Source organism: Anomaloglossus baeobatrachus, chromosome 3 (genome assembly GCF_048569485.1).
Source record: "Anomaloglossus baeobatrachus isolate aAnoBae1 chromosome 3, aAnoBae1.hap1, whole genome shotgun sequence".
In the NCBI taxonomy this organism is placed as follows: Eukaryota; Metazoa; Chordata; class Amphibia; order Anura; family Aromobatidae; genus Anomaloglossus; species Anomaloglossus baeobatrachus.
Window position 1 is genome coordinate 283,083,527 of NC_134355.1, and position 27,692 is coordinate 283,111,218.

General features: G+C 46.1%; 1 protein-coding gene across 2 annotated transcripts in view; it reads left to right on the forward strand.

The window, feature by feature from the left end:
- Positions 1 to 27,476, forward strand: part of MED23 (mediator complex subunit 23) — a 226,605-nt gene extending 199,129 nt beyond the window's left edge. For both annotated transcript variants that reach the window (XM_075339880.1, XM_075339881.1), the window contains 5 exons: positions 441 to 513; positions 10,044 to 10,258; positions 10,370 to 10,490; positions 23,581 to 23,712; positions 26,567 to 27,476. In XM_075339880.1, the coding sequence (XP_075195995.1) occupies positions 441 to 513; positions 10,044 to 10,258; positions 10,370 to 10,490; positions 23,581 to 23,712; positions 26,567 to 26,740 (715 nt within the window). In that variant the 3' untranslated portion in view covers positions 26,741 to 27,476. The remainder of the gene's footprint in view (positions 1 to 440; positions 514 to 10,043; positions 10,259 to 10,369; positions 10,491 to 23,580; positions 23,713 to 26,566) is intronic.
- Positions 27,477 to 27,692: the final 216 nt, after the last annotated feature.

Genomic DNA, 27,692 nt, shown 5'->3' on the forward strand with positions numbered 1-27,692 from the left:
GGTTACCCGATATTTACCTTCGTTACCAGCGTCCGCCGCTCTCACGCTGCCAGTGCCGGCTCCCTGCACACATAGCCACAGTACACATCGGGTAATTAACCCTATGTGTACTCTGGCTAGGAGTGCAGGGAGCCAGCGCTAAGCGGTGTGCGCTGGTAACCAAGGTAAATATCTGGTTGGTTACCCGATATTTACCTTAGTTACCAAGCGCAGCATGCTTCCACGCGTCGCTGCTGGCTGGGGGCTGGTCACTGGTCACTGGAGCATCGCTTAGTGTGACGGTACCTTAACACAGTCTTATAGACCGCCCGCAAAGGATATAATTGGTGATAATGCAACATATAATGAGCTGAAATAAAAACGTTAATTCATAAAAGACACCGGAAATAATTTCTTATGAAATACTTTGTTCTTCATGATTTGTATTTCCCTTTTTACAGCCAGCCCCTCGTTCCTAGGGAAAATATTACAGCTTGGATGAACGCTATTGGACTCATTATTACAGCTTTACCAGTAAGTAATAAATGTGATGCATGGCATCGGTGTTTATTTGGCTTACATATGGGCAGCAGTTTGTTTGGCTGAGTGATAAGTGGTCCATTTATGCTGTTTGTGCTGTGTTTTCTGGCATGGCCTGTTATTTAGCATGTTTGGGAACTGCTTTGGCCTCTTGACCTGATGGCATGCCAGCATAGCTGCCTGCTAATGACTAATACTGAAAGAACAAGCAATCGGCCTTTCTTAAATGTTTTCTGAAATAACCTTGGTTTACGAGAACAATCCGTTCTGGGACTGTGCTTGTAAACCAAGTTACTCATCTAGCAAAGCAAGATTTCCCATAGGAAATAATGCATGCTCAGACAATTTGTTCCAGAACTTGTTCAATATCCCATCCTGGTCCCCTATTGTGCCATTCCATGCACACACACACACACACACACACACACACACACACACACACACACACGCACACACACATTATTCTCACCTTACCTTCCGTTCCACCGCTGGACTCCCTATTCTTGTAATTCGTCTCTACAGGATGTGTATTGGGTAACCATTACGACTCGGACCTTCCGCTGCCAGAGTGCTGACGTCGAAGGCAGGAGCCACTTGCCTCTTGATTGGTCAGCGCGCTCTGCCTTTGAGTAGCGGCTGACAGCGGAAGTTCCTCGATTGTCACGATGGTTACCCGATTCACATCTGTACCGGCGAACTACAAGAACCATGAGGCCGGCGATGGAACGGAAGGTAAGGTGAGCATAATATGTTTGTGAGTGTTTTGTGTGGACTGCAAGAGCGGGTCAGAGCGCGGTTAGGCCCTGTGCGCACTTACCGGATTTTGCCGCGGATTTTTTGCGGTTTTGCTGCATGTTTCGCTGCAGAAAATGTTCATAACATCTCTGCAGTGAATCACCAGCAAAACTTATGGGCAAAAAAAATCCTGTGCGCACTAGGCGGAATTTGACAGCTGCATGTTTTGCTGCGGGATTCCCGCAGCAAAAACAATTGCATGTCAATTCTTTTCCGCACATCGCTGCGGGATTTCACTCCATTGACTCCAATGTAATCGTGAAATCCCGCAGGGAATAACGCAGGAAGCAAATTCTGTGCGGTTCACTGCGTTTTCCTGCGTTATTCCCTGCGGTATTTCGCGGTTTACCTCCGGTAATGTACATCGCCTGTCTGCGGTTTTGCAGGGATGTGATGTCATTACAGGAAGAGGAAGCCGTGCAGAGAGTAAACAAACACACAGATCACACTCACACAGACATCACAGACATAGAACACAGACACAGAAACATAGAACACACATAGAAAGCAAACGGAAATATAGAAAACAAAGAACGTGGGCTCCGCTGTATATTTACCGTCCAGCCGAGGTAAGCACACAGCGGCGGCCCGGTATTCTCAGGCTGGGGAGGGAGAGGGGCAGGGTTAATGTCCCCCGCCTCCCTCCCACCTCCCGCAGCCGAGAATATCAGCCGCAGCTGCCCCGGGACTGTCGCATGCATTATGCGGCAGTACCGGCGTGTCCTCGACTCTTCCTGCCGCCGTGTAGCAGTGGCAGCTTGGTAATACAAGGGGTTAATGGTGGTGGATCACCGCCATTAACATCAGGCTTGATCATGGCAGCGTCTATGTGACAGCTGACATGATCAACCCGTAAGTGAAGTGAAAACACACAGACACCGAAAAATCCTTTATTTTAAATAAAACAAACAAGCCTCGTTCACCATTTTATTAACCCCTCCCGCACCAAAGCTCCGGCGTAATCCACAGGTCCAACGTCCTGCGCTGCTTACATCCAGCCGCGACTGTCACAGACACAGCGCTGAATGAATACAGCAGAGGTAATTACCGGTCATTTCCCACGGCCGGTAATGTGAACTCACTGCCGACCGTGGGAAATGCAGCGATCTGTCCTCTATCTATCCCTCTATCCCTCTATCTGTCTATCTATCTATCTATCCCTCTATCTATTCTTCTGTCTTTTTTTTTTTTTTCAATGTGCTTTATTGCATTGAATGCAATAAAGCACATCCCAACCCGCACTCGGCAAAACCGCGGCAATACCGTGAACAATACCGCGGTGAAACCGCGGCAAACAGCATGCAGTTTTCGGGTGCGGTTTGCCGCGTTTTTTTACCGCGGGTGCGGTAATCTTTGAGAGCATGTGGAATTTTCTCAAGAAAATTCCATTTCCCAGTGCGCACATAGCCTTAAAGTACGGAACGGGAAGTGTGTGTGGTGAGTATTTGCTCGTACAGCAAAGCTTGCTCGTAAACAGAGTTACAAATTTACAGCAAGCTTTGCTCGTATAGCGAAATACTCGCACACCAAGTTACTCGTAAACAGAGGTTCCACTGTACTTTCTATTTTTATTATTTTTTAATGAAAAAAACGCCATTTTCTGCACATTTGATTAGTTTATCACAAACTGTGTCTTAAATTGCTAATAAAATGTTTCAATTCATCAATTTAACAGCGTTTTTGAGACTGGCTGCCCTCATCCGTATTTATGGGATATGAATATAGGAATATTTCTTCTTATTACATGTACACCGATCAGACATAAGATTGAAATCACTGACATGTGAATTAAATAACATTGATTATGTGGCAGTAGCATCTCTTAATGGGTGGGATATATTGCGCAGGAAGTGCACTCAGTTCTTTAAGTTGATGCTGTGGAAACAGAAATGGAATCTAATAAATAAGGATTAGACAACTAGTTAGAGGAGCTAAAAATAAATCTAGTGTCTTTCGTATGCAGTGATTAGTACCTACCAGAAACAGTCCAGGGTAGTATAACCAGTGAACCAAAGCTTAATGAGGCAGGTGATGAGTGAAGACCAGTCTGCCTGGTCCAGTCCCAAAGAAGAGCAACTGTAGCACAAATTGCTGGATGGAGGTACTGCTGGCCATGAGAGAAAGATGACGGAGCACATCGTGCATCTCCGTTTGCTTATCCGTGGCAATCTCTGTAAAAACCTACAAGGATTCATGAACACTGGACCATAGAGGAAATGAAGAAATTGGTCTTGTCTAAATCACGTTTATGTGAAGTGGACTGCTGGTGTGTACATTGCTTGCTTGGGGAAGAGCTGGTACCAAGAAGCACCAGGGCAGTGATGGCGAACCTTTCACAGGCCAGTGCCCAAACTGAAACACAAACTCCAAATTTTTTTTGCGAAGTGCCAACATAGCAATTTAACTAATTCTATTATGTAAACAATTAATAGATTTTAAACTTACCTTTGCAGTCTTCTCTTCAGCAAAGGGCATCAAACTTATGCGTTCTTACTACACATTGAAGCTGAGCCACTACCACTGCCCTTTCCAAACACAGCAGTTGGAATGATCTTTATGAAAAAAAATGAATGCAGAATATTAGATAGATACCGTAGATAGATTTTAGCATGGAATGCAATCATATTCCTCACTGAAATCCACATCTACATTTCAAAGTTGGAACATCTCTAAATCCCAAAAAGACATACGAGTTGCTCCCCTTCCCCTTCATTATGTAGTAATGTTTTCCATCCTGTGCTAATGTCCCCCTTCCTGGGCCACTTCCTGGTAAATGTACCCCATCCTGGTAAATATCCTGGGAAAATGTACCCCATCCTGGTATGTACCCCATCTTGGTAAATGTACCCCATCCTAGTAAGTATTCTGGTAAATGTATCTCATGCTGGTAAATGTACTCCATCCTGTAAATGTACCCCATCCTGGTAAATGTGCCCCATGCTTCTGTGGGCCCCATCTTTATGTGGGCCTCATGCTTGTGTGTGCCCCATCTTTATATGTTCCCCCATCCTAGCATTTACCACCATCCTGGTACAGCCACACACAGCTTTTATAAAAAAAAAAATAAAAATACTCGCCTTCCAACACCCGCTCCACCGCGCCGCACTGCTGGGCCCTCACTTCTCGTGCGGCCACAAGATGTCATTACGCCGGCGCCACTTACCGATGTCTCCTAGGCTGCAGGCCTGCGGCCTAGGAGAGGACTGTCAGAGTGAGGAAAGATGTCTCCAACACAACTTTGAACTGCCAGCGCAATCACACCGGCAATTCAAAGCGGCTAAATGATAGCGCACGTGCCGACAGAGCGAGAGGGATCTGCGTGCCCAGTCTAGCACGCTTGCCATAGGTTCGCATGACTGCACTGAGAAGAAGGAAAGCGATGCTTGCACTGTTCAGCGGTCAGGTGACTAGAAGAGTATGTCATCAGAGAATCATCTGATGACGAGCTACAGCGGTCCTCTGACATTTGATTGGAGCAAGCATTGCTAACACAGCCGGCAGAAACCTTCTTTTTGTATTTTAAACACATCCACGCCTATTTTAAAATGTGTTTTTTTATATTGAACAACGACTTTAAGAATCAAAACAAGGAGTCCATGATTTGGCCTCCAAATTCCCCAGATCAGGATGTAATCAATGAGCAGTGGAATGTGCTAGAACAGTAGGTCAGCTCCAGAGAGACCCCATAAAGGACTTTACAAGATTTTCCAATATTGTATTGATAGCATATAGGTATACGTTCCACAAGATCCCCAAGAAAATGTCATGTGCTAAGTGGATCAGAGCTGTTTGGTGCCACAAGACCTACACAATATTAGACTGGTGGTTTCAATTTTATCATTGTGTATTGACAATTCCTGATCTTTTCCGTCCATTTCCAAAGTTGTTGTGTGTTGAACATTTCTGTAGTTTCAAGTGTACATTGCAGCAGTTCCTCACATCTACATAGACATTTATGAGTTGCATCAGTCCTTTCATTCCTCGGTGATCTGAATATATATCTTCACTTGTGACTGGTTTATACCAAAATGTATCTGTTCAAGAGGCGATTGAGGCAGGTTTCTTACATATGATATATTGCTTAATGATCTTCCCTTTACTTGTACTGTTGAATTAAAGGGAACATGAAGATGCATGCAGCCTGCTCGATCGATAGGCATCATGTATCCATTACTGGCTGTATGATTTCAGCCATTTAATTTTGACTATGAAACAATGCAGTGTTTCACAGAAAACCCTAGTTCAAGTTGCTGAGTCCTAGCTGTGCTGGTAACTAGTCAGCTTCTTTATGCCCATTGCCAGTAACCCTTTATACACGCATGCAGACAGATGACTGTTACACAAGGGGGAGCAGGCGTGGAGAAGCCACCAGAGATGCTCCTTTCAGACAAGTCTCCATACATAGCTGAAATCATAGCCAATGTTTGATAATTGTTGCCTGAGAATTGGGCAGCATTGATCAGCTCTCAGGCTCCCTTTAGTGATTAAAAGTATTAATTGATTGTTATTCTTTAAAGGAGGTTGTTTCATAACGGTCAACTTTTTTAAATACCTCTGTTGATCTGGCTCCAAAAATCCTCTCTACCCCCTATGCACAGAAAGTATTTTGTGGAGCTCTGTTTCTCTTAGGGTACTTTCACACTTGCGTTGTTTTCCTTCCGTTACAATCCGCCCTTTTGGAAAACAGCGGAATCCGTTAACGGATTCCGCTTTTTCCCATAGACTTGTATGGTTGACGGATTGTACCAAAAGGACCTGCGTTGCTTCCGCTGGGTGACACTACGTTGCTTCCGCCCAGCGGGAGGAACGCAGCATGTAACGTTGTTTTGAGCAGCGGAATCCTCTGGATTTCACTACGCATGCTCTTTTTTATTTATTTTTTTTTTTTTTTAAATCACAAACTTTTTATTTTTGCTCGCGGTGGCCGAACGTTCAGCTGAATTCCCGGCCGTCGGCAACTGACAGCGCTCAGCTGAGCGCCGGCATGCCCGGGCGCTGGCAAGAGACAGCGCTCAGCTGATCACCCGGCGGTCGGCTGCAGGGAGCGATCAGCTGATCACCCGGTGGCCGGCAAGTGACAGCGCTCAGCTGATCACCCAGCGGTCGGCTGCAGGGAGCGATCAGCTGATCACCCGGCGGTCGGCTGCAGGGAGCGATCAGCTGATCACCCGGCGGCCGGCTGCAGGGAGCGATCGGCTGCATGAGAGGACACACACAAGCTAGGGACCCCAACGTAGAGAAATACTTTGGCGTAGTGTTGGGGCTCTATTGCATTGATCAATTCAGTAGCTAAATTTCTCTTGATTCATATGTTCATGGCAGTAATGCAGATTCCATTTTTCACATATTCACTCTTGCATATAGCTATTGGATTTTTCAAGTCAGTATTCACACAGCAGTTTCTGCTATTTCATGTATTCCCCTTACATAGTCACTGGTGATCAGCTGATCGCTCCCTGCAGCCGGCCGCCGGGTGATCAGCTGATCGCTCCCTGCAGCCGGCCGCCGGGTGATCAGCTGATCGCTCCCTGCAGCCGGCCGCCGGGTGATCAGCTGATCGCTCCCTGCAGCCGGCCGCCGGGTGATCAGCTGATCGCTCCCTGCAGCCGGCCGCCGGGTGATCAGCTGATCGCTCCCTGCAGCCGGCCGCCGGGTGATCAGCTGATCGCTCCCTGCAGCCTGTGTTTCGGTGGAGTGTAAAGAGCGGAAACCAGATTGAGAGGGATCAAGAAGTGAGTTTTCATATAAATATCGGATTAGCCGAGAGTGGACCAAGCGTTCCAGGAGCTTAGAGATAAAGGGAAGGTTAGAGACTGGTCTGTAGTTAGAGGCACAGTTCTGATTGAGGAAAGGTTTTTTTAAGTAGAGGGGCTATGATGGCATGTTTAAATGATGAAGGAAAGATACCTGATGAAAGAGAGAGGTTAAACATTTTGGTTAGATAGGTAGTGACAGCTGGGGAGAGAGCCTGAAGGAGATGTGAGGGAAGAGGGTCACTGGTGCATGTTGTTGGGCGGGAAGAGGCAAGGAGATGCGTCACTTCTTCTGTGACAGGCTCGAATATTGATAGTGAGCTTGAGGTGCGGGAGAGGAGGGGATTCAAGCTCTGAGGGGATTTTTCAAAGATTTCTTTTCGGATGTCATTGATCTTTTGGAAGAAACAAGTTGCCAGATTGTCAGAGCTTAGGTTGGTGACCGGGGTCTGTGCTTTAGGGCTCAGGAGGGAGTGGAAGGTTTCAAAGAGTCGTTTAGGATTGTTGGCTAGTGAAGTGATGAGAGTGGTAAAGTATACTTGTTTAGCCAGATGGAGAGCAGAGTTGTAGGTTTTGAGCATGAACTTATAGTGGATGAAGTCTTCAGCTGAGAAGGTTTTTCTCCACAGACGCTCGGCACACGTAGAACAGCGCTGTAGGAAACGTGTTTGAAGCGTGTGCCAGGGCTGCCGCTGCCTGTGTGGTTTTTTTCTGCATGTAGCTGGTGCAGCTTCATCCAGGGCATTCTGCAATGTCTTATTATAATGTGACAGTGCAGAGTCTGCGCAGGAGAGGGAGGAGATGGGAGCCAAGGATGACTGGAAATTGTTCATTAGCAGCTGGGTATTGATGGCGCTTAGATTTCTGTATGGGCGATAAGTGGGGGCATCCCGGGTTTGAAGACAGTTTGTGATGGAAAAGGAGAGAAGGTTGTGGTCAGAGAGTGGGAGAGGGGAATTGGTGAAGTCATGAAGAGTGCAGAGGCGGGACAAGACCAGGTCCAGCGTATTCCCATCCTCATGTGTAGGAGACTTAGTGAGCTGTGAGAGGCCAAAGGATGAGGTTAGAGAAAGAAAATGGGTGGCAGATGGGGAGAGTGGGTCGTCAATAGGGATGTTGAAATCCCCCATGATGAGAGTGGGAAGGTCACAGGATAAAAAGTGTGGAAGCCAAGTGGCAAAATGATCAAGGAACTGATGGGAGGAGCCTGGAGGGCGATACACAACTGCCACTCGCAGGGAGAATGGTTTGAAGAGTCTAATGGTGTGGACTTCAAAAGACGGAAACATGAGTGAGGGTACTGAGGGGATGACCTGGAAGGCACACTGGGATGAGAGGAGCAGACCAACACCTCCTCCCGATCTGTTCTCAGGTCTTGCAGTATGTGAGAATTGGAGCCCACCGTGTGAGCGAGCAGCAGCAGCGGTGGTGATAGAGTGCTGGATCCAGGTTTCTGTAAGAGCAAGAAGGTTCAGGGTGTTGGAGAGGAAGAAGTCATGAATGTAGAGGAGTTTGTTGCACACTGACCTTGCATTCCAGAGTGTGCAATTAAAAGGGGCAGGAGAAGGTGAGCACTGGATATTGATAAGATGAGCAGGGTTTCTGTGTGTTGCAGGATGAGAGTTATATGTACTAAAGGATGGGGGCCCGGGGTTGGGGGGAGATGTCACCAGCAGCTAGGAGGAGGAGAGGAAAAAGAGAGAGAGCAGGTGATTCAGTGTTTTGTGTGAGCGTATTTATTCATAGGATAGGTGTGAACAGTCTGATCTATGTTCGACACACCTCTGGGACCTTCACTGATCATTAGAACAGGATCTTGAGCTCTTCATTAGTTCTCTCTATGTATGTCTATGCACCCTGTGCTCATAGAGGGAATCTGTCAGCAGGTTTTTGCTGTGTAAGCTGAAGACAGCATGCTGTACTGGTTAACGCAGAAAACTCAGGCATGCCTGTGTTGTCACAATCTGAACTTTTCTTTATTTGCTATGTTTGTTTAAGCAGCAGGACCCTTATCATTGCTGTGACTACAATTCAGCTCTCAGCAGTCTGACACGTCCTTTGCTGTGATTGACACCGTAATGTACATTAACAATCTCTGTTGAAGCCTGGTGTGTGTGGGGTCAGCTCTGTGAACTCTGCTACATGACTAAAGCTGGAAAATTCAGATTGTGCCAGAACAACCGCACTGTAATCTAATTGATACATCGTTGTATTCAGGATCTCTTTGCCTATGTTATCCTGCTCTCAGATGAGATAGCAAAACCCTTACATGCAACGACGTATCTAACGATATATTGCCGGGGTCACAGATTCCGTGACGCACATCCGGCCTCGTTAGCGACGTCATTACGTGTGACACCAACAAATGGCCGTTAACGATCAAAAATACTCACCTTATCGTTGATCGTTGACACGTCGTTCATTTTAAAAAAATCGTTGATTGTTGCAGGACGCAGGTTGTTCGTTGTTCCTGAGGCAGCACACATCGCTACGTGTGACACCCCGGGAACAAAGAACTACAGCTTACCTGCGGCCGCCGGCAATGCGAAGGAAGCAGGTGGGCGGGATTTTACGGCCGCTTAGTGACTCCGCTGTGACGCCGCACGAACTGCCTCTTCGAAAGGAGGCGGTTCGCCAGCAACAGCGACGTCGCTAGGCAGGTAAGTATGTGTGACGGCTCCTAACAATTTTGTGCGCTACGGGCAGCGATTTGCCCGTGACTCACAAACGACGGGGGCGGGTGCTTTCACCAACGATATTGCTGCATGTAAAGCCCCCTTTAGTCCCATAGTCCTTAAATAAAATAGCACCTATTATACACTGTTCATACCATTCTTGTGATTGATGGGACCCCCGTAATCAGACATTTATCACTTATCCTGTACAAGAGATTGAGCACAACATTGCATTTGCATTCATTTATGTGTTTTGTCTTTTTTTTTTTCCATTAATTTTCTAATTTTTATTGTATTTTAGGAGCCTTATTGGATTGTTCTCCATGACAGAATAATCAGTGTACTAAACAGCCCATGCCTGACGACAGAGACTGATTGGGTGGATTACCCATTCCAGCTTTTTGACTTTACAGCATGTCACAAGGCTTACTCCGAGATGAGCTGCAGTTACACACTGGCGCTGGCACACGCTGTGTGGCACCATTCAAGCATTGGGCAGCTGTCTCTCATTCCGAAGTATGAGCTCAGCATTTTCTTTTTAGAGCATTGTATCATTGGTAGTTGTAAATTATTCACTCTGTCTAGTAAATATCTTTATTTCTTCAATGCCTGTATTTTTGTTTGTAGGTTCCTCTCTGAAGGTCTCATACCAATAGTCAAAACCGAGTACCAGTTACTGTATGTGTACCACTTGGTTGGACCGTTTTTGCAGCGCTTTCAGCAGGAAAGGACTAGGTGCATGATAGAGGTAATGCTGTCATTTAGGTGTGAGTTTATATGTAAAGGATTGTGCCATGAGAAAAATACATTTTGATCAACAGATTTTTTGAATATTCAGTTCACCAAAACTGGTTGTAATTAATAAAATAAACAAACACAGCTGAAGGGTTTCCCCCTGCCTGTGGCTTCAGTATATTCTCCTATGCTTCCTCCTCTTGTCATAATGTGTGTATACACGACTATCCGCTGCAGCACGTGCTTGGGCACAGCTAGTTGCACAGTATACAGCAGGGGAGCATTAGACACATCTCTCAACAGCAGCAACACATTTGTATTGTGGAATGTCTTAATATTCCAAGATAAATTGATTTAAAATTTAAGATTTTGGTGTAATTGTGAAATTCCTAGTCAACTTAACTAAACATGACTGTGTGTTTGTCCAGAAAAAGAATTAAAGCATGTCATGAAAGTGATTTTGGAGGAGGTCTAGCTGTTTTTAGTACAAAGTGTCAGTGGACATGCACTGCTAATGATTGCTAATAAAGCCCACAAGTGATAGTAAATAAGCTATTCCATGTGCTAATCAATTTCTTTATTGACGAGGGTTTGCTTGATGCTGATATTGCTAATATAAAAACATGAGACTGTGGAGCTCCTCTGAATGGAGGAGAGCTGCTAACTGATGGAGCGCTTCTTCAAATGTGCCACCCACAATTCTTTGTGATAAGCACTTGCCAGAGTGGCATACACATCTACAATATTAAACCATTTGCGATCTTTGTGCCTGTGTTTCGATGTGGGCTCACATGCCAAGCCTGCACTTCCCTGCATATGACAGCTGATCTGATAATAATACTCTTTATTTCTATAGCGCCAACATATTCCGCAGCGCTTTACAATTCAGGAGGCTCATATACAAACAAGTAACAGTTATAGAAAATACAATATTTAGATGGAAAAAAGACAAACCTGCTCGTGAGAGCTTACAATCTACAATGAGATGGGGGGAGGGGCAAGGTACAAGTGCTTATTTACAATGACAATCCAGCCATCTGAAGGAAATGGGAGATAGATAATTGCTTCCTTGACCAGTTGACCAGAACCTTGAGTTGCATTTGGGTGCCATGAAATTTGACTTGGGGTTATGTTCTGAGAAATTGTGGCGGGACTATGTGAATTTAGGTCGGCTAGGGAGTGTGATAGGCCGCCCTAAAAAGATGCGTTTTTAGAGAGCGTCTGAAGCTGAGTAAGTTATGATTCGTCCTAACTTCTTTGGGTAGAGCGTTCCAGAGGATTGGTGCAGCTCTGAAGAAGTCTTTGATCCGAGAGTGGGAGGTTCTAATTAGTGTGGCTGTTAGTCGAAAGTCATTTGCAGAGCGTAGAGAACGGGTGGGGTGATAGACAGAGAGGAGGGTGGAGATGTAGGGGGTTGTCGCACTATGGAGAGCTTTGTGGCTGAGAACAAGCAGTTTGAATTGGATCCTGTGATATATGGGCAGCGAGTGCAATGACTGGCACAGAGCAGAGGCATCCGAGTACTGGCTAGCCAGATAGGTGACCCTGGCTGCTGCATTAAGGATGGACTGTAGAGGAGAGTGTCTAGTTAGGGGGAGACCAATTAATAGAGAGTTAGGCTGGTGCTGCACGGGGCACTAGTGCAATGCTCGCATGACACTGAGCTCTCGCTAGCAGCACAGCAGGAGCCGAGTGTCATGCTAGTATCCCTGCGTCTGATGTCCGACTGTGCGAGCGGACCTCCGCTGCGGGGGAAGGGCCGGCTGTGAGGAGGGGAGGGAGGAATTTCTCTCCCTCTCTCCTCCGTAGCCAGCTATTGCGATTCTCGCTCTGCACACTCGGTACACCGGTGTACCGCAAGTGCATTGCGATTTTTCTCTCGCCCCATTCACTTGAATGGGTGCGAGAGAAATAGTCTCGCATTACACTTGCAACATGCTGCGATTGTTTTGTTTTTTCGGTCCGATTAGGGCTGAGAAAATAATCGCTCATGTGCGCTGACACACAGGCTAGAATTGGTCCGAGAGGAATGCGATGTTTTATCGCACTCCACTCGCACCGATTTTCTCGACGTGTGGCTTAGGCCTTGCAGTATTCAAGGCGAGAGTGGATCAGGGCCACGGTGAGGGTTTTTGTCGTTTCCATTGTGAGAAAGGGGCAGATTCTAGAGATGTTCTTGAGGTGCAAGCGGCGGGAGGCGGCAAGAGATTGTATGTGGGAGGTGAAGGAAAGATCAGTGTCAGGTTTAAGACCCAGACAGCGGGCCTGCTACCTAGGACTTATCGTTATGCCACGCACAGAGGGGGAGATGTAAGGTTTAGGAAGGTTGGAAGATGGAGGGGAAAGAAGAAGTTCAGTTTTGGAAAGGTTAAGTTTCAGATAGAGAGCAGACATGATATTGCAAACTGCAGTCAGGCAGTCACTTGTGTTCTGTAGTACAGCGGGGGTGAGCTCAGGGGATGAGGTGTATAGCTGTGTGTCATCAGCATAAAGATGGTACTGAAAGCCAAATCTGCTAATGGGCATTCCAATTGGGGCAGTGTAGAGGGAGAAAAGAAGAGGGCCAAGGACTGAACCTTGAGGGACCCCAACAGTGAGAGGAAGAGAAGAAGATGTGGAGCCAGCAAATGATACACTGAATCAGTGGCCAGAAAGATAGGAAGAGAACCAGGAAAGAACAGTGTCCTCTGGGCCGATAGAATGGAGCATAGAGAGAAGGAGATGGTGGTCAACAGTGTCGAAGGTGGCAGAGAGGTCAAGAAGGATAAGCAGAGAGTGGTCACCGTTACGTTTTGCTGTTAATAGGTCATTGGTCACTTTGACAAGGGCAGTTTCTGTTGAGTGTAAAGAGCGGAAGCCAGACTATAAAGGATCTAGAAGAGAGTGAGTGGAAAGGTAGCGGGTGAGGCGAGAATAGACCAGGCGCTCCAAGAGTTTGGAGATGAAGGGGAGATTGGAGACTGGTCTGTAGTTGCTTGTGCAGCATCTGATCAGCTGACCTTTACCTCTTACAGCTGCGGGTGAATCAGAGATATGCCCGTGGCTGTTAACCAGTTATATTCTGCTGTCAGACTCTGACAGCGGTATTTAGCACAGTCTTATGGGCATTCTCGTAATGGGATTTGAGGGTGATTATGGTTAGTTATGATAGCCAGGGGTCAGTTGATGACCCCTGTGTCTATTATCACGATGATCCTCTGATCGCCGGCTGTGAACCAGCGTTCATAGGAGATAATGATTTTAGCCATACAGAGCAGTACTGATGCACTGTATTGCATAAGCAATCAGACGATCTCAGCTTCACATCCCCTTACTGGACTAGTAAATACATAAGAAGAGGAAAAGCTTTTTTAAAAATATGGAAAAAAAACACAAGTTCAAATTTTTGTACATATTTTGTTGTCGCTGTGTTCAGAAATGTCCGATCTATTTAAATGTAAAATAAACTAATTTGATCGGTAAATAGTGTAATGAAAAAAAAAACAAAAATAAATCAAAATGACAGAATTAAGTTTTTTGGGACCACCGCAACATTGCAATAAAATATGTGGTATCCGTAAAAATGACAGCCTGGGGCTCAAAGATTAAGCCATCACCTAGCCCCAGATCCTGAAAAATAAAAACATTATGATTCCCAGAAAATGGCACCAAAATAGTATTTTGTAAAATTTCAGAATTTTTTTTTCACAATTTAAACTTTAAATATAACAAAGAAAAAAAAAACTATACTGTACATGTTTGGTGTCTACAAACCTGCACTGACCTGGAGAATCATATTGCCAGGTCAGTTTTACCATAAAATGAACAAGGTAATTAAAAAAAAAAAAAAGACAATCGTGGAATTACATTTTTTTTTTTTTTTTTTTCTTCAATTTCACCACACTTGGATTTCTTTTCCCGATTCTCCAGTATACTACATGGTAAAATGAATGGTTTAATTCAATTGTTTAAAAGAACAGAGAGTCCTCAGTGGTTGATACCTTTTAATGGCTAACTGAAAAGATGGTAATAATTGCAAGCTTTCGAGACTACTCAGGTCTCTTCATCAGGCATGGTATAACACAAAATCTGAAGAGTCACATATTTATACACAACAGGACTTAGAATAGTGCAGTAAAAAAAAAAAAAAAAAAAAAAAAAAAAAAAAAAAAAAAAGAACAAGTTATATGAAACAGAACTATCTCATACATAGAGATAGTTCTGTTTCATATAACTTGTTCTTTTTTTTTTTTTTTTTTTTTTTTTTTACTGCACTATTCTAAGTCCTGTTGTGTATAAATATGTGACTCTTCAGATTTTGTGTTATACCATGCCTGATGAAGAGACCTGAGTAGTCTCGAAAGCTTGCAATTATTACCATCTTTTCAGTTAGCCATTAAAAGGTATCAACCACTGAGGACTCTCTGTTCTTTTAAACAATTTTTTTATCTCTACTGGCTAACACGGTACAAAGATATATTTTACTTGGTTTAATTCAAACATACAACTCATCCTGCAAAAAAAACAAAACAAAAACCCTATACGGCTGTATTTACTGAAAAATAAAAGTTATGGCTTTTGGAAGAAGGGCTGGAAAAAAAAAACTAACACAAATAAAACAGAAAAATGTGAAGGTCATGAAGGGGTTAATACATTATATACATCTAAATATCATTGTGTTTTTATGAGTAAGGTGCCAGTACATCCAATTTTCTTTGTCGCTCCATTGGGAGACGCAGACAATTGGGGTGTATAGGCTATGCCTCCGGAGGCCGCACAAAGTATTACACTAAAAGTGTAAAGCCCCTCCCCTTCTGCCTATACACCCCCCGTGCTCCCACGGGCTCCTCAGTTTTTTGCTTTGTGCGAAGGAGGCAGACATGCACGCAAGCTCCACAGCTTAGTCAGCAGCAGCTGCTGACTATGTCGGATGGAAGAAAAGAGGGCCCTTAACAGGGCCCCCAGCATGCTCCCTTCTCACCCCACTCTTGTCGGCGGTGTTGTTAAGGTTGAGGTATCCATTGCGGGTACGGAGGCTGGAGCCCACATGCTGTTTAACTTCCCCATCCCCCTTAGGGCTCTGGGTGAAGTGGGATCCTAATCGGTCTTCAGGCACTGAGACCGTGCTCCATCCACAGCTCCTGAGGACTCTGCTGGATAGGAGCCGAGTATCGTTCAGGGACATGGCCCTGCTACTTTGAGGTACTCTGTGTCCCCGTGGGGACCGCGCACAGCAACACTCCAGCATTGTTGGGTGTGCTAGTGCACCGGGGACCGCGGCGCTGACTGCGTTTGTGCCATTACACACTGCAGCGTCGCTGAGTGTGTTAGTGTATGGGGACTGCCGCGCTGACCGCCGCTGCCATTGTTATCACTGCGGCGCGGCTGGGACTGTTAGTGCGCCGGGGACTTCCGCGCCGACCGCGCTTATACGGCGGCCGCGCTTATAACTCGAGTCCCCGGCTTTTGCGGCCTAGTCTCTTTTTCTTCCCGCCCCCAGCCCTGCCAGTCAGGGGAAGGGCGGGACGCTGTACAGGACGGCAGCACTGAGGGCTGGAGCATGCTTTGCATACTCCACCCCCCTCACTGTGCACAGTGGGGCACCAGTTCCCGCACTTTCTGGGTCACGCCCACGGCTCCCTCCTCTCCTCAGGACGCCGGCAGCCATTCCTGTCAGCTCCTCTGACGCTGCAGAGGGGAGACAAGCTCTGGGGGACCCAGGCAGGGATTCTGGTGGCCACACAACCGCTTTAAGCGGGCGGTAAGCAGCACCTGAGGTGCTGGCCCCACTTGTGCAGAAGTGTAATTATAGATTATATGTTTATAGGCTATACTTTACACTGTATGGTGCACGGTTGATTTCTGGCTATATACCCTATTGTGTTGCTCAGGGGAGACAACAGCATGGCGCCCACAAGAGGCAGGGGTGCCAAAACACAGGCTTACTATGCTGCCTGCGCCGCATGTATGACCTCGCTACCGGCAGGTTCCACTGACCCTCATTGTGTGCACTGCTCGGCCCCTGTGGCACTTGCTCAGCCGGAGCCTCTGCTAAGGGGGGCCCAGGGGGAACCACCAGCTAACACTGTCCAGGTGACAGGGACGGAGTTTGCAGTTTTTACTGACAGACTTTCTGAGACTATGGCTAAGATTCTAGAAGCTTTGCAGTCCAGACCGGTATCTCAGACCATGGGCACTGTGGAATCATTGCCCCCTGGTTCCCCTCAGTTGGAACAACAATGTTCCCCCGGGGCGTCTCATAGATCCCAGGGTGAGGTCTCTGACACGGACCGCAGCCCCAGACCGCCTAAGCGAGCTCGCTGGGAAATCCCCTCGACCTCATCACATTGTTCAGGGTCTCAGAGGGAGGACTCTCTGTATGATGAAGCGGAGGTAGCTGATCAGGATTCTGATCCTGAGGCCGCTCTCAACCTTGATACTCCTGATGGTGACACCATAGTGAATGATCTTATCGCGTCCATACATCAAATGTTGGATATTTCTCCCTCGGCTCCTCCAGTGGAGGAGTCAGCCTCTCAGCAGGAGAAATTCCGTTTCAGGTTCCCCAAGCGTACAACGAGTATGTTTCTGGATCACTCCGACTTCAGAGAGGCAGTCCAGAAACACCGAGTTTGTCCAGATAAGCGTTTTTCCAAGCGCCTTAAGGATACACGTTATCCCTTCCCCCCTGACGTGGTCAAGGGCTGGACTCAGTATCCCAAGGTGGACCCTCCAATCTCCAGACTGGCGGCTAGATCCATAGTTGCAGTTGAAGATGGGGCTTCGCTCAAGGATGCCACTGACAGACAGATGGAACTCTGGTTGAAATCCATCTATGAAGCTATCGGCGCGTCTTTTGCTCCAGCATTCGCAGCCGTATGGGCACTCCAAGCTATTGCAGCGGGTCAAGCGCAAATTGACGCACTCACACGTACGTCTGCGCCGCAAGTGGCGTCCATAACTTCTCAAACGTCGGCATTTGCGTCCTACGCTATTAATGCTGTCCTGGACTCTGCGACCCGTACGGCGGTTGCAGCCGACAATTCGGTGGCAATACGCAGGGCCTTGTGGCTACGGGAATGGAAGGCAGATTCGGCTTCCAAAAAGTGCTTAACCGGTTTGCCATTTTCTGGCGACCGTTTGTTGGTGAGAGGCTGGATGAAATCATCAAGCAATCCAAGGGAAAGGAAACATCCTTACCCCAGGCCAAACCAAAATTACCCCAACAGAGGAGGGGACAGTCGAGGTTTCGGTCCTTTCGGGGTGCGGGCAGGTCCCAATTCTCCTCGTACAAAAGGCCTCAGAAGGATCAGAGGAACTCCGATCCATGGCGGTCTAAGTCACGCCCTAAAAAGACCGCCGGAGGTGCCGCTACCAAGGCGGCTTCCTCATGACTTACGGCCTCCTCACACCGCATCCTCGGTCGGTGGCAGGCTCTCCCGCTTTTCCAACATTTGGCTGCCACAGGTAAAAGACCGTTGGGTGAGAGACATTCTGTCTCACGGTTACAGGATAGAGTTCAGCTCTCGTCCTCAGACTCGATTTTTCAGAACATCTCCGCCTCCCGAGCGAGCCGATGCTCTTCTGCAGGCGCTGGGCACTCTGAAGACAGAAGGAGTGGTGGTCCCTGTTCCTCTTCAGCAACAGGGTCACGGTTTTTACTCCAACCTGTTTGTGGTTCCAAAGAAGGACGGGTCTTTCCGTCCTGTCCTGGACCTAAAACTGCTCAACAAACACGTAAAGGCCAGGCGGTTCCGGATGGAATCCCTCCGCTCCGTCATCGCCTCAATGTCCCAAGGAGATTTCCTTGCATCGATCGATATCAAAGATGCTTATCTCCACGTACCGATTGCTCCAGAGCATCAGCGCTTCCTGCGCTTCGCCATAGGAGACGAACACCTTCAGTTCGTGGCACTGCCGTTCGGCCTGGCGACAGCACCACGGGTTTTCACCAAGGTCATGGCTGCAGTAGTTGCGGTCCTCCACTCTCAGGGTCACTCGGTGATCCCTTACTTAGACGATCTGCTGGTCAAGGCTCCCTCTCAAGAGGCATGCCAGCACAGCCTCACCGCAACTCTGGAGACTCTCCAGAGTTTCGGGTGGATCATCAATTTTCCAAAGTCAAATCTGACACCGGCCCAATCGCTGACATATCTTGGCATGGAGTTTCATACCCTCTCGGCGATAGTGAAGCTTCCGCTGAACAAGCAGCATTCACTACAGACGGGGGTGCAATCTCTCCTTCAAGGTCAGTCACACCCCTTGAGGCGCCTCATGCACTTCCTGGGGAAGATGGTGGCAGCAATGGAGGCAGTCCCTTTCGCGCAGTTTCACCTGCGTCCTCTTCAATGGGACAGGAAGCCGACGTCCCTCGACAGGAACGTCTCCCTCTCTCAGGCAACCAAAGCTTCCCTTCGGTGGTGGCTTCATCCCACTTCATTATCGAAGGGGAAATCCTTCCTACCCCCATCCTGGGCGGTGGTCACGACGGACGCGAGTCTGTCAGGGTGGGGAGCAGTTTTTCTCCACCACAGGGCTCAGGGTACGTGGACTCGGCAGGAGTCCTCACTTCAGATCAATGTTCTGGAGATCAGGGCAGTGTATCTAGCCCTAAAAGCGTTCCAGCAGTGGCTGGAAGGCAAGCAGATCCGAATTCAGTCGGACAACTCCACAGCGGTGGCTTACATCAACCACCAAGGAGGAACACGCAGTCGGCAAGCCTTCCAGGAAGTCCGGCGGATTTTGATGTGGGTGGAAGCCACGGCCTCCACCATCTCCGCAGTTCACATCCCGGGCGTGGAAAACTGGGAAGCAGATTTTCTCAGTCGCCAGGGCATGGACGCAGGGGAATGGTCCCTTCACCCGGACGTGTTTCAGGAGATCTGTTGCCGCTGGGGGATGCCGGACGTCGACCTAATGGCGTCCCGGCACAACAACAAGGTCACGGCATTCATGGCACGTTCTCACGATCACAGAGCTCTGGCGGCAGACGCCTTAGTTCAGGATTGGTCGCAGTTTCAACTCCCTTATGTGTTTCCTCCGCTGGCACTGTTGCCCAGAGTGTTACGCAAGATCAGGGCCGACTGCCGCCGCGCCATCCTCGTCGCTCCAGACTGGCCGAGGAGGTCGTGGTACCCGGATCTGTGGCATCTCACGGTCGGCCAACCGTGGGCACTACCAGACCGACCAGACTTGCTGTCTCAAGGGCCGTTTTTCCATCTGAATTCTGCGGCCCTCAACCTGACTGTGTGGCCATTGAGTCCTGGATCTTAGCGTCTTCAGGATTATCTCAAGAGGTCATTGCCACTATGAGACAGGCTAGGAAACCAACGTCCGCCAAGATCTACCACAGGACGTGGAAAATATTCCTGTCATGGTGCTCTGATCAGGGTTTTTCTCCCTGGCCATTTGCCTTGCCCACTTTTCTGTCCTTTCTTCAGTCCGGATTGGAAAAGGGTTTGTCGCTTGGCTCCCTTAAGGGACAAGTCTCTGCGCTCTCTGTGTGTTTTTTCAGAAGCGCTTGGCCAGACTTCCACAGGTACGCACGTTCCTGCAGGGGGTTTGTCACATCGTCCCTCCTTACAAACGTCCGTTGGAACCCTGGGATCTGAACAGGGTGCTGATGGTTCTTCAGAAACCACCGTTCGAGCCAATGAGGGATATTTCTCTCGCACGCCTTTCGCAGAAAGTGGTTTTCCTAGTAGCAGTCACTTCACTTCGGAGAGTGTCTGAGCTAGCAGCATTGTCATGCAAAGCCCCTTTCCTGGTGTTTCACCAGGACAAGGTGGTTCTGCGTCCGGTTCCGGAATTTCTACCTAAGGTGGTATCCCCTTTTCATCTCAATCAGGATATCTCCTTACCCTCTTTTTGCCCTCATCCAATTCACCAATGTGAAAAGGATTTGCACTTGTTAGATCTGGTGAGAGCACTCAGACTCTACATTTCTCGTACGGCGCCCCTGCGCCGCTCGGATGCACTCTTTGTCCTTGTCGCTGGCCAGCGTAAAGGGTCACAGGCTTCCAAATCAACCCTGGCTCGGTGGATCAAGGAACCAATTCTCGAAGCTTACCGTTCTGCTGGGCTTCCGGTTCCCTCAGGGCTGAAGGCCCATTCTACCAGAGCCGTGGGTGCGTCCTGGGCTTTGAGGCACCAGGCTACGGCTCAGAAGGTGTGTCAGGCGGCTACCTGGTCGAGCCTGCACACTTTCACGAAACACTATCAGGTGCATACCTATGCTTCGGCGGATGCCAGCCTAGGTAGGCGAGTCCTTCAGGCGGCGGTTGCCCACCTGTAGGATGGAGCCGTTACGGCTCTATTATGAGGTATTATTTACCCACCCAGGGACTGCTTTTGGACGTCCCAATTGTCTGGGTCTCCCAATGGAGCGACAAAGAAGAAGGGAATTTTGTTTACTTACCGTAAATTCCTTTTCTTCTAGCTCCAATTGGGAGACCCAGCACCCGCCCCTGTTTTTTTGTGTACACATGTTGTTCATGTTGAATGGTTTCAGTTCTCCGATATTCCTTCGGATTGAATTTACTTTAAACCAGTTTTATAATTTTTTTTTCCTCCTTCTTGCTTTTGCACCAAAACTGAGGAGCCCGTGGGAGCACGGGGGGTGTATAGGCAGAAGGGGAGGGGCTTTACACTTTTAGTGTAATACTTTGTGCGGCCTCCGGAGGCATAGCCTATACACCCCAATTGCCTGGGTCTCCCAATTGGAGCTAGAAGAAAAGGAATTTACGGTAAGTAAACAAAATTCCCTTCTTCTAATATACTTTCAAGCATTGCTGATACACAGCATTCCAATACTGCAAAATGTTTCCTGTGGAGAGTACTTTCAGACCATTGCAAATATCCTAAATTTCTGTTGGCTCAAACTGCTTTTTAACAGTTACTGAACATCATTCCTGGTCATATCATTGTGGTCTAAAGGTTGAAAAATTTGAAACCTTAATCCTTATCTATTTATTGTCCCAATCTAAACTAATTTTCTAATACAGCTGTTTTAAAAATTTCCTACCTTAAGGTGGTGTCACACACAGCGACGACGACAACGACGTCGCTGCTACGTCACCATTTTCTGTGACATTGCAGCGACGTCCCGTCGCTGTCGCTGTGTGTGACATCCAGCAACGAGCTGGCCCCTGCTGTGAGGTCGTTGCTCGTTGCTGAATGTCCTGCTTCATTTTTTCGTCGTCGCTCTCCCGCTGTGAAGCACACATCGCTGTGTGTGACAGCGAGAGAGCGACGAAATGAAGCGAGCAGGGAGCAGGAGCCGGCGTCTGGCAGCTGCGGAAAGCTGTAACCACTGTAAACATTGGGTAACCAAGGGAAGACCTTTCCCTGGTTAATCGATATTTACCTTCGTTACCAGCCTCCGCCGCTCTTGCTGCTAGTGCCGGCTCCTGCTCTGTGCGCATGTAGCTGCAGTACACATCGGGTTAATTAACCCAATGTGTACTGTAGCTAGGAGAACAAGGAGCCAGCGCTAAGCAGTGTACGCGGCTCACTGCTCTCTGCACTGTGACATGTAGCTGCAGTACACATCGGGTTAATTAACCCGATGTGTACTGTAGCTAGGAGAGCAAGGAGCCAGCGCTAAGCAGTGTGCGCGGCTCCCTGCTCTCTGCACTGTGACATGTAGCTGCAGTACACATCGGGTTAATTAACCCGATGTGTACTGTAGCTAGGAGAGCAAGGAGCCAGCGCTAAGCAGTGTGCGCGGCTCCCTGCTCTCTGCACTGTGACATGTAGCTGCAGTACACATCGGGTTAATTAACCCGATGTGTACTGTAGGTAGGAGAGCAAGGAGCCAGCGCTAAGCAGTGTGCGCGGCTCCCTGCTCTCTGCACTGTGACATGTAGCTGCAGTACACATCGGGTTAATTAAGCCGATGTGTACTGTAGCTAGGAGAGCAAGGAGCCAGCGCTAAGCAGTGTGCGCGGCTCCCTGCTCTCTGCACATGTAGCGACGTTATGATCGCTGCTGCGTTGCTGTGTTTGACAGCTAAGCAGCGATCATAACAGCGACTTATAAGGTCGCTGTTACGTCACAGAAAATGGTGACGTAACAGCGATGTCGCTGTCGCTATGTGTGAACCCAGCTTTACCCTAACTACACTAACTACTTTTTGATTTTTTTCCCCCTACTATCTCTCTCATGATGCTTTGTTAGAGAATCCCAGTGCATGCTGTGATACTCAAACAAAGCATCATCAGGGTTCAAAAGCTGTGATCACTGCCTCTGCTCCCTCCCTGAAGTGTCATCAGTGACACTTGTTTCACCTGTTGCTTTGTCCCTCCCAGCTTGCTGTGCACTGTGATCTTCACAGTGACAGCGTTCGCTCTGTTGCTGGATCAGATCGGTAGTACCGGCAACACAGAGCAGTGCACACTGTCAGACCAAACATCGTTCAGAGACTAGCGCCGCCCCTGCAAGTAATATCACGGAGGTGGGCATCTCTGATCTCTGAATGCTGCCTGGTATTCTGAGTGCATTGATAGTGCTCGCTGCTCTGTGTTGCCAGCACTACAGATCTGAACTGGCAACAGAGTGGACGCTGTCACTTTGCAGATCCGACAGTGCGTAACAGGCAGGGAGGGACAAAGCAACCCCTGAAACTAGCATCACTGATGATGATTCATTTTGGGATTAGGCAGTGGTTGTGACAGTGACTACAGCCTTTGCTTCCTCATGATGCTTTGTTTGATTATCACAGCATGCACTAGGATTCTCAAACAAAGCGTCATCAGACAGGAAGTAGGAGAATAAAAATAAATTGCTAGGGAAGGTTAGGAAATATTTAATACAGCCATATTATAAATTAGTTTTGATTGGGGCAATAAATATTTTTTTTTCCTGCTTTCGGACCACCCCTTTAACATTTAATGTTGTGTGAGATTACCCCCAATCTATGTAATATAGTGAAGTGAATGAAAATCATTATATATATCCACTATGTAGGATAATATCACGTCCCATAGTTGGTAAATGAGCCATCCGTCTTAAAGTAAAGCTTCACTGTGGAGTTCGTTTTTGTAAAACGGTCTCCTTTTCTAATAAGTAACCATATATTGCACACTCTTCCTATTGTCGTACTCATTCTGTTCCCTTGTGGCTAGATTGGCGTGGCATTCTATGAAATGCTGTTGAACGTGGATCAGTGCAGCACACACCTGAATTTCATGGACCCCATCTGTGACTTTCTATATCACATGAAATACATGTTTACTGGAGACAGCATAAAAGATCAAGTAAGTCAACTTAGAATTTGGCAGCATGGTGGCTCAGTTGCTTTGGTGAAATTGTGCGTTCATATCCCACCAAGGGAAACCTCTGCTAGGAGTTTGTTCTCCTGGTGTTTTAGTGGGTTTCCTCCCGGTATGGTAGTCTTAGGCCCTGCCATAAGCAGAAAGAACCTACTTAATTTGTGGGATACTTGTCTCCAGAAGCACAAGTTGGGTACAATATGTGGGCAATGGCTGTCATATTTACAATTTTCAATATTCAATGCATGATTTTCTTTTTTTCTGTAAAACAATTGTGGGGCCAAAATAGTCACTGCACCCATAGATGAATTCAATTCATCGTGAAGTAGAATTTCCAAATTCTGGTCTTTTTTTTTTTTTTTTTTTTTTTTTTTTACTTCTGCTCTGTTCACTTAAGTGGCTCTGACTTTTTTAATGCAGATTTGCGAATCACTTCTGAGCCCTTCCGTGTGACCAAACAGTAGTTTCCTACCACATATGTGGGTAGCGTCTTGTTGTAGAGGAACTATGTAAAAAGTTCTAGTCTCCATTTTATCCTTTTACCCCTTGAAAAAAATGCAGTTAACCCCATTTTAGTGCTAACTTTTTTCTTTTTTTATTTCTGATGTCCAATGTTATAAAATTGTGTGAGGCGCCTGTGGCTTCAAAATACTCATTGCATCCGTATGGAAATTTCCTTAGTACTGTAGTTTCCAAAAATGGGTCACTTGTGGTGTATTTTTTTTTTCTATTTTAGCATCTCAGGGTCTCTGCCATTGCCCATAATCTAACGGCACTCCTTTCCTTCTGAGCCCTGTACTATGCCCAAAACAGCAGTGTACAACCATACATGGGATATTGCCATCTTCATTAGAAATTGCATAAAACATTTAGCAGTAAATTTTTTCCTATAAATCTGGTAATGATGTAATCGGCTGTGTATAAACATTTACTCCATGTAGAACAGCGTAAAAAGATTTGTTGTTTTTTTTATTGTGGTTTATTATTTTATATTCATTTTGCCCTTTGATAGAATGCAATAACAATACATACCCCAATATAGAGTAAAGACTTCAACTCCTCCTTCAAAAAAAAAGCAAAACAAACCGTTATTTAGCTATGTCAGGAGAAAAATAGAAAAATGACAGCTCAAAATATGCTGATGCAAATAATATATATTTTTAAAAAGAATGTTGTTAGTATGTATAGGTATCAAAACAAAAACTGATGTAAATCTGGTATCTCTGTAGTCATACTGGCCTGAGGGATAAACATGTTGTTAATATTCGTGCAGCCTGATACACGTCTTAAAAAAAAAAAAATAAGTAAAAGTATTTCTTGAACTGGTGGTTGGAGCTTACATCTAAATCTCAGAAATACAGGATTCAGAGAAAACCCCTGTTGGAACCATTCACTATAATGAGGCAGATTGAGACACTTTATACTCAGTATGGCCTCTGGTCCACAAATATCCCTTCTTTTTTTTTTTTAGACATACACAAAAACTGTTTACTATGCTGCTGTGTGTCTCTAAACATTGGGGACAGTGACAGAACAGAGACCATACGGAATCCAGGGTAACGCTGCCTGCTTCATTATAGGGAATGGCTCCATGTGGGATCCCATCTGAATCACGTATTACTGTGGAAGTTTCTCGAGAAGCTGGGTACAATTTATTGGGAATTGAGCTGTCATATTTACAATTTTCACTCTGTAGCACCATACTTATTTCTGGAAATCAGTCACCCGTAGATGGTGTAGTAAAATGCATAGTCTAAAATTGGTTGAAATACCTGTGGTGTCACATGTTCAGGACGAATGAATTCAGATGAATTAATTGATGAGTGTAGTTTGTAAAATGTGATTACTGGGGGGGATGCCTACATTTCTGGCACCTCAGGGGCTGTGCTAGTGGTACATGGCATCCATAAATCATTCCAGAAAATCCTACACTCTGAGAAGGTCTGCCTTCTCTTCTGAGTTTTGTGTGCTCGAATAATAGTTTCTGATTCGATATAGGGTATAGGCATACTCAGGAGGACATTAACCACATAATTGGCTAAGACACTGTTTTGGCACTTCAGTGGCTTTCTTTCCAAATGTAACTTGGCATCTGCAATTTATTCCAGCAAAATTTGAGCTTCAAAAATCAAATTGCACTTCTTCCCTGCTAAGCCCTGCTTTTTGCCCAAACAATAGTTCCTGACTAGAAATGAGATATCCATGTACTAAAGAGATTTTGCACAGCAAATAGTGGGGTTCATTCTCTTATTAGTCCTGGTGAAAGTGAAAAATCTGGGGATAAGGTAACATTTTTGTGGGGGGGGGGATAAAATTTCATTTTTACGGCCCAATGCTCTAAAATTCTCTGAAGCGCCTGTTGGGTTCAACGTGCTCACAACACCCCTAAATGAATTCCTGAGTGGTGTAGTTTCCAATATAGGGACACTTGTGGGGGATTTCTGTGTTATTTTGGGGTTGTTTTTTTTTTGTTTTTTTTTTCCACCACCACCAGGGATCTGCAAATGTGACATATCCGCAATATATACCAGCCATTTTATCCTATTACCCTGTGTAAAGAATGATATATTTGGGGCTAAAGAAACATTTTGGTAAAATTTTTATCACAAATCATATCAACTTACATTTACAACAAACCTAAAGTTCAGGGCATCATGAAAAAGAAAAAAAAAATCTATTTAAGATGAGGCATTTGAATTGACGCTTCATATTAAAACAAAAAGGGGGTTTGGTCAGGAAGGTAGAAATGGGCTTGGGCAGTAAAGGGTTAAAGCGTTACTAGTTTCATGTTTCACTTGCGGTCTTTGTAATTTAATTTTTTTTTATTTAATTTTTTTAGGTTGAAAAGATCATCTTCAGTCTGCGACCAGCTTTAAAGTTACGTTTGCGTTTCATCACTCACATTAGCAAGCAGGAACCGGCTGCCGCACCTCCACCGCCAATTACCAGTGGGTCCCCTGCCCCTCAGGCTAACCAGGTGCCTGTAAATGTCAGCCTGCCTGTCACGCAGTGAGAGCTGTCAGTCACACCGGAATGGGAGCTGTGACCAAACCCCGACAGTTCCTGGACTGGTAGCATTCTTTGTATATTTTGAAGCCTAGAAGCCTTCCTTGTTGTTTTTATATTTTTAGTTTCATTAACAAAACTGTTACAGGGGGAAAAAAAAACCTTTTTTTTTTTTTAAACATTTTGTGTTTCCATAAGAGAACTTCATTGTTTTTATAAATCTAAAGATGGAAATATATATTAGGCATACCCTGAAACACTCAATGACCGATCAGTTTGTCATATGGACATTGCAGCAGTCAATTGTATAAAGTGATGGATTTCTTTAACCCTTTGAATATTGATCCTTGACTCCCAGAAACTTCTGATCTTTTTAAATAACCATGCAATTGAGTTACAATATTTGAAGGCCATTTTTATGCTTCTACAATCCTGCTGGATTCACACACAGCAATTTGAAGTCTATTTTGTAGACCTGATCGCATTAGAAGTGTGTTTGTGTATTTTTTTTGTTGTTGCTTTTTTTTATATATATATTGTTCCCTGTTGCTTGATTTTGTTTTCCTGTTTTGTAACCTTTTTTTGTTCTTAAAATGCAGCGTATTCTGGGTTCTAGTATTCCTTTTGCCCCATATGCATCAAAATGTCAGCTCAACCAACACTCCATCCGTATCGGGGAGGTTCGGCTGACAGTCTAATATACAAGGGCATCTCAAAAAATTAGAATATCCTCAAAAAGTTAATTTATTTCAGTAATTCCATACAAAAAGGGAAACACATATATTATATAGTCATTACACACAGAGTGATCTATTCCAAGTGTTTTTTTCTGTTAATGTTGATGATTATGGCTTACAGCCAATGAAAACCCAAAAGTCATTATCTCCAGAAAATTAAAATATTATATAAGATAAACTGAAAAAATGATTTTAAACTCAGAAATGTTGGCCCACTGAAAA